The sequence below is a fragment of the Aythya ferina genome (assembly GCF_964211825.1).
Source record: "Aythya ferina genome assembly, chromosome: 33".
In the NCBI taxonomy this organism is placed as follows: Eukaryota; Metazoa; Chordata; class Aves; order Anseriformes; family Anatidae; genus Aythya; species Aythya ferina.
Window position 1 is genome coordinate 1,127,116 of NC_140330.1, and position 9,230 is coordinate 1,136,345.

At 57.8% G+C, this 9,230-nt stretch overlaps 3 protein-coding genes across 3 annotated transcripts; 2 read left to right on the forward strand and 1 right to left on the reverse strand.

The window, feature by feature from the left end:
• Positions 1 to 49: 49 nt before the first annotated feature.
• Positions 50 to 2,020, reverse strand: UBL5 (ubiquitin like 5). Its single transcript, XM_084501681.1, has 5 exons — positions 1,941 to 2,020; positions 1,510 to 1,570; positions 1,069 to 1,152; positions 921 to 958; positions 50 to 280 (listed from the first exon to the last, which is right to left on the reverse strand). Exons 2-5 carry the CDS (start codon positions 1,563 to 1,565, stop codon positions 237 to 239), a joined length of 222 nt encoding a protein of 73 aa, XP_084357807.1. The 5' UTR covers positions 1,566 to 1,570; positions 1,941 to 2,020; the 3' UTR covers positions 50 to 236.
• Positions 2,019 to 4,731, forward strand: FBXL12 (F-box and leucine rich repeat protein 12). Its single transcript, XM_084501678.1, has 3 exons — positions 2,019 to 2,153; positions 2,357 to 2,429; positions 2,693 to 4,731. Exons 1-3 carry the CDS (start codon positions 2,047 to 2,049, stop codon positions 3,464 to 3,466), a joined length of 954 nt encoding a protein of 317 aa, XP_084357804.1. The 5' UTR covers positions 2,019 to 2,046; the 3' UTR covers positions 3,467 to 4,731.
• A 1,362-nt stretch (positions 4,732 to 6,093) lies between these two features.
• LOC311425720 (hepatic lectin-like) lies at positions 6,094 to 9,022 on the forward strand. The gene is made up of 6 exons (XM_084501682.1): positions 6,094 to 6,298; positions 7,148 to 7,255; positions 7,517 to 7,591; positions 7,887 to 8,038; positions 8,359 to 8,471; positions 8,679 to 9,022. Exons 1-6 carry the CDS (start codon positions 6,256 to 6,258, stop codon positions 8,812 to 8,814), a joined length of 627 nt encoding a protein of 208 aa, XP_084357808.1. The 5' UTR covers positions 6,094 to 6,255; the 3' UTR covers positions 8,815 to 9,022.
• The last annotated feature ends 208 nt before the right edge of the window (positions 9,023 to 9,230 follow it).

The window sequence follows — 9,230 nt, forward strand, 5'->3', positions numbered from 1 at the left end:
GGGGGGCACCGATCGCGGCCCCCGCTCCCAAAAGCACGCAGAGAGCAGCGAGTGGGGAGAGGAGTTTATTAGAAACTAGAAAAAAACACCCGTGGGGACGTTCAGAGCCTCAGCGGGGCCGGAGCCCAGCCGTGCCGGGGGAAAGGAATGGGAGATTCCATGGGGAAACACTGGTTCTACTGGTGGGGGGGAACTGGGAGCACTGGGAAGGGATGAGGGGGCCGCTGGTGGCCCGGCTACTGGTAGTACAGCTCCAGATTCATGCCGTCGTGGATCTCATCTGCAGGCTGGAGTTAAGGAGAGGGGGAAGGAACGGAACGTGAGCCGGCCGCGTGTCCCGGTGGCCAACGGCATCGTGGCTAGTGTCAGGGGTGGAGTGGCCACCAGGAGCAGGGGGGTGATCGCCCCCCTGTACTCAGCTCTGGTGAGGCTGCACCTCGAGTTTTTTGGGCCCCTCACTGCCAGAAGGACATCGAGGGGCTGGAAAGAGTCCAGAGAAGGGCTACGAGGCTGGGGAAGGGACTGGGACACAAGAGGACACCAGAGGGAACGGTCCCAAATTGCACCAGGGGAGGTTCAGGTTGGAAATTTTGAGGAATTTCTGCTCAAAAAGAGCAGTCAGGCTTTGGGACGGGTTGCCCAGGGAGGTGGTGGAGTCACCGTGCCTGGGGGTGGTCAAGAAAGGTTGGACGTGGTGCTTGGGGACATGGTTTAGTGGTGACATTGGTGCTAGGGGGACATTTGGACCTCAAAGAGCTTCCCCAACCTTAATAACTCTACGAGGTGGCTGTGACGGGGGCGACAACACCCCCAAATCCCCGCCTGCTAACGGCACGGAGCCAGGCACCCGCCCTCACCCCCTCTTTAACGGGAAGGCGCCCCCGGAGGGGAGCCACCGAGACACCCTGTGGGAAGGATACAGTCCCCGAGCGTGACGTGGTCCTTGAAGATGGTGTACCTGTAGGGAACGGGACAGTGAGGCGCGGGCCGGTCGGCACGGCCCCGTCCCAAAACGCCCCCGGGGGACGCGGTGGGTGCCCCGCATCCAGCCCCTCCCCGGCCCCTCACCATTTCTTGAGCACGATCTTGTCCCAGCGGGTCCCCGTCTGCGCCGCGATCAGCTTCTTCAGGTCGCGGATGGAGTCCTCGGTGCTGGCGGCCCCGTTAAGGAAAGCAGAAGCAGGAGGAGCCCCCCCCAGTACCCCCCAGTGTTCCCCTGGTACCCTCCATTGCCCCCCCATCACCCTCCAGGTGCTCCTTGGTGCCCTCCTGGTCCCCAGTACCCTCCCGGTGCCCCCCCCAGCACCCTCCTGGTGCTTTCCTGATCCCTTCCCAGTGCCCCCCAGTGCTCTCCTGGTTCCCTGGTGCCCCCCAGTCCTCCCTCTGGTGCCCTCGCAGCCCCCTCCCAGTACTCTCCTGGTCCCCTGGCACCCCCCCGGTCTCCTCCCCGGTGTTCTCTCGGTCCCCTGGTGCCCCCCCCCCGGTCCCGGTCCCGGTCCCAAAGGATACTTGCATTTCACCCGCACCTTCTTGCCCAAGCGGTCGTTGCAAACGACTTCGATCATGGTTGCTGGGGAAAAGGAGGAGTCACCGGGGGGTGCTCGGGGGAACGGCGGCGAAAAGGGCGGGGGGGGGAGGGGCAGGGGGTTACCGGGAACGGGGGGGGCTACCGGAGGGAGGGTTACCGGGGCTGAGGGTTACCGGGGGTGGGATTTACGGAGGGTTGGGGGTTACCGGTGGCGGGGGGATACCGGGAACGGGGATTACCGGGAGCGGGGCCTACCGGAGGCGGCGTTACCGGGGGAGAGGGTTACCGGAGGCGAGGATTACCGGGAACGGGGGGTACCGGGAAGCGGAGGGATGGCTGAGAGTGACGGGAGAGACCCCGGGAAGGTTTATTGGGGCTAACGGGGGCCTCACGGGGGGGTCCCGGCACTCACCGCCGCCGCCGCCGTTCCCTGCGCAGCTCCGCCGCCGCCTCCTCCTCCTCCGCCGCCGCACCGGAAGCGGAAGTGCGCGGGGCCGGAAGCGCCGCAGCGCCCTGTCATGGCGGCGCCCAAGATGGCCGCCAAGATGGCGGCCGCGCTGCCCGACCCGGTGCTGCTGCGGGTCCTGGGGCTGCTGCCGCTGCGGGACCGGCTCCGAGCGGCCAGGTGGGGCCGACACCGGCGGCCAGGCCTCTCCCGCGGCCTCCTGCGGAGCTCTGACCGCTCCCTTCGGTCTCCAAGCCCCGGCTGCCTCCTTCCCCGAGGGTCCCCGCTCCCCCCGCCGCCTCCTCCCCGGTCCCCCTGGGGCTCGGCCGCCTCCTCCCCGCTCCCCCGGGCTCCTCCGTGACTCCTTTGTGTCCTCCCTGCAGGGTCTGCCGGCGTTGGAGGCGGCTGGTGCAGGACCGGGTGCTGTGGGCAGACGTGGACCTGAGCCCGCACAAGGTGGGCTTCACCCCGGGGCTGGGGTCCGCACCCCTCCTCGCCCCCCCTTGTGTGATTGTCCCCCTCTTTTTATTATTTGTTATTATTTTTTGTTATTTGTAATTATTTTTAATTTATTATTATTATTTTATTATTATTTCATTGTTTTTATTATTATTTTATTATTTTATTTTTATTAATTTTTATTATTTTTTCATAATTTTTATTATTTATTATTATTTTTCATTATTTTTCATTATTTTTTATTATTTTTCTCCCCCCAGCTCAGCTCCAAGACCCTGTGGCAACTGGTGCGGCACCACCTGGGCGACAGCCTGAGGACTCTGCGGGTTCGGGGCGCGCTGCTCGCTGGGGGCAGGCAGCGGCTGCTGAGCCCTTCGCTGCTGGCCGCCCTGGCAAAACGCTGCCCGCGGCTCTCCCGGCTCTGCCTGGCCGAAGCCGACCTGCGCCCGCTGCCCTATGAGAGCTTCCCCGCTTCCATCACGGCCCTGGAGCTGAGCCGCTGCGAAATCCCTGCTGCCTGGTTCTGCGGCTCGGCAGCCCGAGCCCTGCCCCGGCTGCAGCACCTCGTGGTCTGCAAAGTCCCTGCGTTTTCCAACCAGCACCTGCTGAACGTCTCCTCCCGCTGCCGCCTGAAGACGCTGACCCTGTCGGGGACCTACCGCGTAACAGACGCGGGGATTCAGAGCGCGGCTCCGCACCTGGAGGAGCTGGAGCGCCTGGTGCTGCGTCACTGCGTCGTTACCGACTCGGCCCTGCACTTCATCGGGCGCCACATGAAACGTCTCCGGTTCCTGCAGATCAGCAGCGCTGACTCCCTGACGAACGCGGGCCTGGCTTGTTTAGCAGCCCTGGAGGGCCTGGAGACGCTGCACCTTGACCACTGCGATAAGTTTTCCCCCGACGCCATCGCCACTTTGTGCCGAGCGCTTCCCCGGCTGAGGAACCTGAAACTGGACGGGGCTGACTTTGGAGATGAGGCCATGGGTAAAATTCAGGCGAGCTTGCCCAGCTGTAGCTTCTCACACACTCCTTGAACAGCCCAATGCAGGAGGGCGTTCGCCATTCATCACTGAGCTTCCAATTCCCCTTTTTGGGGGTAAAACCTTATTACCTAGGAGCTGCTGTTCACCTTTCAGGGAACAGAATTATTTAGGGGCTGAAACAGTGAGCCAAGCTGGGCTGGCTGAGTTTAGAGGGTGTGTGTGGCCGGTTTACAAGCTAAAGCTCTGTTTGCTCCTCTTCCCCCTGCTGCTGAGCATCAGGCAGCAGCTTAACCCCTGCCGAATTGCAGGAGTGAAGCCAGGCGCCCTCCTGCTGCAGAGCCCAGAGCCCAGACGTCCAGTTAATGCCTAACCCGATTGCCTCACTGCCCCGCACGTAGGCTACAAGCTGTGCTGAGGAAGAAATATTTCAGCCACACGTGCCAGGGCTGTGTTCTGGGAAGAGCTGGGGTGATTTGCCCAGGCAGCACTGTCACAGACTGGGCTGTCATCGCACTCGTGCCTTCCTCCAGGACTGGTGTTTGAAGCTCTTCTCCAGGAAGTTTTGGTCCTGGGGCTTCCTAAATGGTGCTAAGAACAACACGTGGCCACAGGCGGACTGCTGCAGGCTTGCAGGCATCGTTGAGGCTGCCGTCACCTCTCTTGGCTGTCCTGGGAGCAGCCACGTTGCCCTGTCACTTTTTATTGCCCCCAATCTCCTCCTACCTGCAGTGTTTTAACCCCAGATAACAGACATTGCGGCTGTAACGCTGTGACATTGCTGTTCTTGGATCCCGGAGTCAGCCAAGGGCATTTTTAAATCAAATATTGTATTTATTAAATAAATAAATATATATTTTGACTTATGTCTCCTTCCTGGTGTAAGGTTTTAACTGAACTAAATAAAACAAAGAAGTCAGGCAGCTTCTGACACCAAGCACTCGGGTATTAACAAAGCTGCAGTGAGACAAGGTGCCTCGGGGACACCCGGGGATTTGTCTCCCACTTCAGCCACCCCTCCAGTCCTAGGGAATATTTTCCTTTATGGTGGGGACAACGCTCAGAGAGAGCTCGAGCAAATGTCCAGGTCCAGGATCTTCTAAGAGATTCTTTTGGACGTTCACATCCCCTCTGATAGGAACCAGTTTCCTGCAGAACACAAGTACCTCAATTGTTTTCCCCGCTGGGAGCCAGGAGAGATGAGAGAGAGATTTCCTAGGAAATGCAGTGGGAGGAAGCATTAACGGCTCAGCTGAGCCTCTCTCCTACCAGGTACTGCTTTGAGATGCGGCTCTTTTCACCCCCCACACCCCCTCCCCTCCATTCAGCTGTGGGTTGTGCAACGAGCTGCTAGGTTTTGGCCAGCCCTGGGTGGCAGTGACCCCTGTGACGAAACCCTCGTTGCTGTGCACCTAGCTAGCCGCCGGTCTTTGTGCCCTGGCCTCATTCTGCTTTCCCATTCCTATACACAAACAATCTCGCTGTAGCTTTGGGGCAAATAAACAGTGGTAAATGCCCCAGCTCTGCTTTGGAAAGCATCCCAAGGCTGCCAGCTTAATAACCGCTGCTACGTGTTTATCGCAGGCCCAGAGATTTACGCTGGAGTAATTAGCGTTATTAAAACTTCAGCACTATCTGTCCCAGCACTCTCTGGGCTCGGAGAGCGAAGGTAAAACAGCAAAAGGGAAAATTAAAACCAGCCAAATTTGTCAGTCAGTCAACGTGCAGCCTGATGCCGGGAGAACCTAAATGTTCTCCCGATGTTTGCAGTGGGATGTTTGCGAGCCTGATGGCACAGCGCACCAAACAACGTAATTTAATATCTGACGGTCCCAACTCGCCCATTTTCCTTCGTCTCTGCAGAATGCACAATTTCTGAGTGTGGAATAGCACAAAACAGTAATCGCAAGTCCACGCACCTCAGAGCAGCCCTCCCACTGCATGAAGTTTTGGCTGCTGGCTATCGCATGAGGGGAACTGTGAATGTTGGGTGAGCAGAGGCAAAATGTAGGAGTAAAGGACTGGAAGGGTCCTCTGAAGTCATCCATTGATGCCCCTGCAGCACAGCATTGCCCCTCTTCACCCATCAGCTGAAGCATCTTCTCCTCACAAGCTTTGGGGAGCTCTTCCAGGGCCTCGTTTCTTCTCAGTCCCAAACTCGGAGGGGTCCGGTCTCCATTTCACCTTTGGCCATCACGTAACTCCTTGAGCTTGCACGGTTCTTCCCCCAAGCCCACCTCATCACAGCATCAACCCCCTACACTTCCTAAATGCGGGCCCAAAGACTTGCAGAAAGCCAGCTACAACCCCAGCCAAGCCGGTGTACAGAACAGGAGACGGGGTTGTGTCGGGGCTGAGGGAGGTGAAGGCCACGGCCACCAAAATGAAAAGAATTCACCAAAGAGAGGCCCTAAAGTCCAGGTTATTGATGAATTTGGGGAGCAGCGTTTCATCAGAAGGCTGACGTTCCCAAGCAGCTCCTTCCCAAACCAAAATCTGTTTTCCAGGCCTGCTCTGGAAGTGGCGCGTTCGCTCCCTTCCACTCGAGGGAACTGCCTCAGAAAGCCGACAATTTGCCCTTTTCACTCCAAAGGGGATGTTCAACCCAAACGGGTGCCCAGCTCAGCTGGCCGAGAGCCCCCAGACGGGCGGGTTATTGGAAGTGGACGCGATCCAAGCTGCTATTTTGAGAGCAGGAGCCAATAAGAGGCAGCTCGAAAACCTGCTGGTTGAATGCTAACCTTTGGACCGAACGTCCCCACAGGCACTGCGCGTCCTCTCCCCCAAACACGCTGATGACCAAGCTCCTACCGAGCTCCTAGGGCCAGCCAAAGCTCGTGGCGATGGATGAGGAACATCTCCACGATGACCTGCACATCTTTAAAGGTAAACCTCAGCCCTGCTAAGCCCTTTGATCTGCTGCTTCAAGGAGAGGGGCACCGAGCCCCGATCTCCTGGCCTGCTCTTCCCCTGCCAACGTGCCTGGTTTGTGAGGAAGAGGAAGGTCTGGGCTTCAGGGCACCCGTTAGGGAGCTTGGCTAATTGGATCTAACGGGATTGATTGGTTGGGGTGAGGAACTCGGCCCTAAGAAGCTGCTCCCTGAGTTGAGGCTCAGCTGGAGGACGGGCGAGGGGGGCAGCGAGGGGCTGTGGGTGCTGAGGAAGAGCTGGGTGCCCACTCAGCAGCACCCGAGAGTGGATTCATTCAACTTGCAATGGTCCCAGGGTCCCAAAATGGGCTCCCAGCTCCCTCAAAGACCTCCCAAGGGTGGCTCTGACCCCCTCCGAGCTCCCCAGCACCATTAAGGGACAGCAAAGACCCCCCAGAGGACTGTCACTAGGGGAACCCATTTTGCTTTTCCACCAGGCAGCCAGGAGGGTCTAGAATATGTCATATCCCAAAATACACAGTGTAAAATCATCATTTCTGCGGAGGAGGCACCAGTTTTGTTCCATTTGTGTGATACCTGGCAAAAAAATCACCTGCCCTGCCCCATAACACGGGGCAATGCTAGCACAAGGCAGCGGCGTGACAGCCGTTGTGCCCATCGCTGTGCCCCAGAGGGGTTGGGACAGGAGTTACCATCCAAATTTTGCCTCCTGTAGCAAAAAGTTAACCATTCCAGGTTATTCATTAACCCTTCTATCAATGGAGCCCGAGGAGCTATGAAACTCAAATTAATCCGGTGGCCAGAGGGGAACCGTTTTTCACATCTCTTGTGTTTTATTTTAAAGACAGAAGCTTCTTCCAGCAGAAGCTGAGGTCCTTTCTCACCATTTACCTTCTGCTGGCGCTCTCCTTCTTGCTGATGATCACCTTGTTCGCGGTGTCGCTATCCAGAGGTACCAAAGCCCCTCTGAGCGGGTGGAGGTTTCATGTTAATTCATGCTAATTAATTAGGTGGGTAGGACCAAGAGATGCATGAGGTTGTGGGGCTGGGGGCTGGCACCATACTGGGGGCTCGGACCTCCACGGAGACCTCCAAAGGACGAGGCCTGGAGCAGGGAGTGGGTTAAATGCAGCAGAACAGAGCTCATCCTCATCCTTGGCCGATACCAGTACAACCAGCACACCACTGTGTCTCTCTCCCTCTCTCAATGCAGTTTCTGCCATCTCTTCTAAACTCAACGAGGTGCACACGGAGAAGAAACAGAACTTTTCCAACAGGGATTCCCTCTGTAAGTCCCACGTGCTGCCCAGACCCACGGCTTTGTACCCCCTCTGTGCTTTCCCTAAGCTGGCACCTGCACAGACAGGGCCCCAGGAAGGCTGGGTGGTCCAGCGGGGTCTGCTCTCCTGCCTTCTGACAAGTTTTTTTCCATTGGAAATAAAAATCCACCTTGTAATAGAGGCATCTTTAAGGTGCTTTTGTGGGAAGCCAACATACAGCTGCAGGATTGTGCCCATACCAGTTTGGCACTGGAGCACTGCTGGGGAATCCCTCCTGACTTCCCCCCATCCTTCTTCCCCCAGTGTTTCCCTGCGGACCCGAAGCCAGGGAGTGGGAATATTTCGATGGCAAATGCTACTACTTCTCCATCGACAGAATGAGCTGGTACAAGGCAAAGACCCAGTGCGAGGAGATGCACTCGCGCCTGGCCATCATTAACAGCTTCGCCAAGCAGGTAAAGACCCCAGCAGCCACCAGTTAGCCCCAGCTCCTCTCTGCATCCTTTGCTCCATGCCTCACACCCCAACTTTGGGATGCCGGAGCGTCCCAGAGCCTGCTGTTGTCCTCGGCAGCAGCCAGCAGAGAGCAGGCAGAACTCGCGCTGCCTGCCCGCCAGCCCGGGCTCCGCGGCTCTGCGGGATGCTCTGGTCCCCATCCCACTCCTCCGCGACCCCAAGGAGCAGCCAAGAGCAGGGCTCGTCTGTGCCCCGAGCCCCCTCGCTCCGGGAGCCCCTTTCCTGGTGCTTTCCCTCCTGATCCCTCTCCCCGCTGCAGAATTTTGTCATGTTCAGGACAAGGAATGAGCGCTTCTGGATTGGGCTGACGGACGGGAACTCGGAAGGGGAGTGGGAATGGATCGACGGCACCGACTACAAGAGCACGTTCACGTGAGTGCCAGCCTGCCCCTCTGGGCACCCCAAAACCGCAGCCTGCTGGCGCACCCCTGTTTCGCATCAGGTCTAACACAGTAGCAGAGCCAAGCACAGCACCTCAAGGCACCCAAAATCATCCGAAATTACCCAAGCCAGGCGTCGCTAGCCCCCACCCCACGCTCCCCGCGTTTCCCTCGCCTGATTTGGCATTTCTCTGCCCAGATTCTGGAAGGAAGGCGAGCCCAACAACAGCGGAAACAACGAGGACTGCGCCCACGTCTGGACCTCCGGGCAGTGGAACGACGTCTACTGCACCTTCGAGTGCTACTACCTCTGCGAAAAGCCTGTGCCCAACTGAGCGGTGCCGAGCAAAGCGGCGTGCCCGTGCCCTGGCACCCCAAAAGTTTCCTTTCTCTTCTTAATTTATACTATCCTGCCCGTTTCCTGCCGGTTCCTCTCGACCGCCCTGTCCTGCTGGGGATGGGGATGGACTTCCATGGTCCTAAGCAGGAATCCAGCTTCTCCATGGGGAGCTCAGCCGAATAAAGGAGGATTATTGCTCAGGAGCAATGGTTAACATGGCCTCCCTGCTCCGGGGAGGCCGAGCTGGGGCGGTGGCGGGCACGAAGGGGACGCAGGGTGCGGGTCAAGCGCTGTGTCTGGGGAGCTGCTGCCAGCTCCGTTTTCCTATCAGGGAAAAAAATCGTCATTTGGGGAACTTTTCTTTTTTTTTTCTTTCTTTTTCTTTTTCTTTTTTTCTTTTTCTTTTTTTTT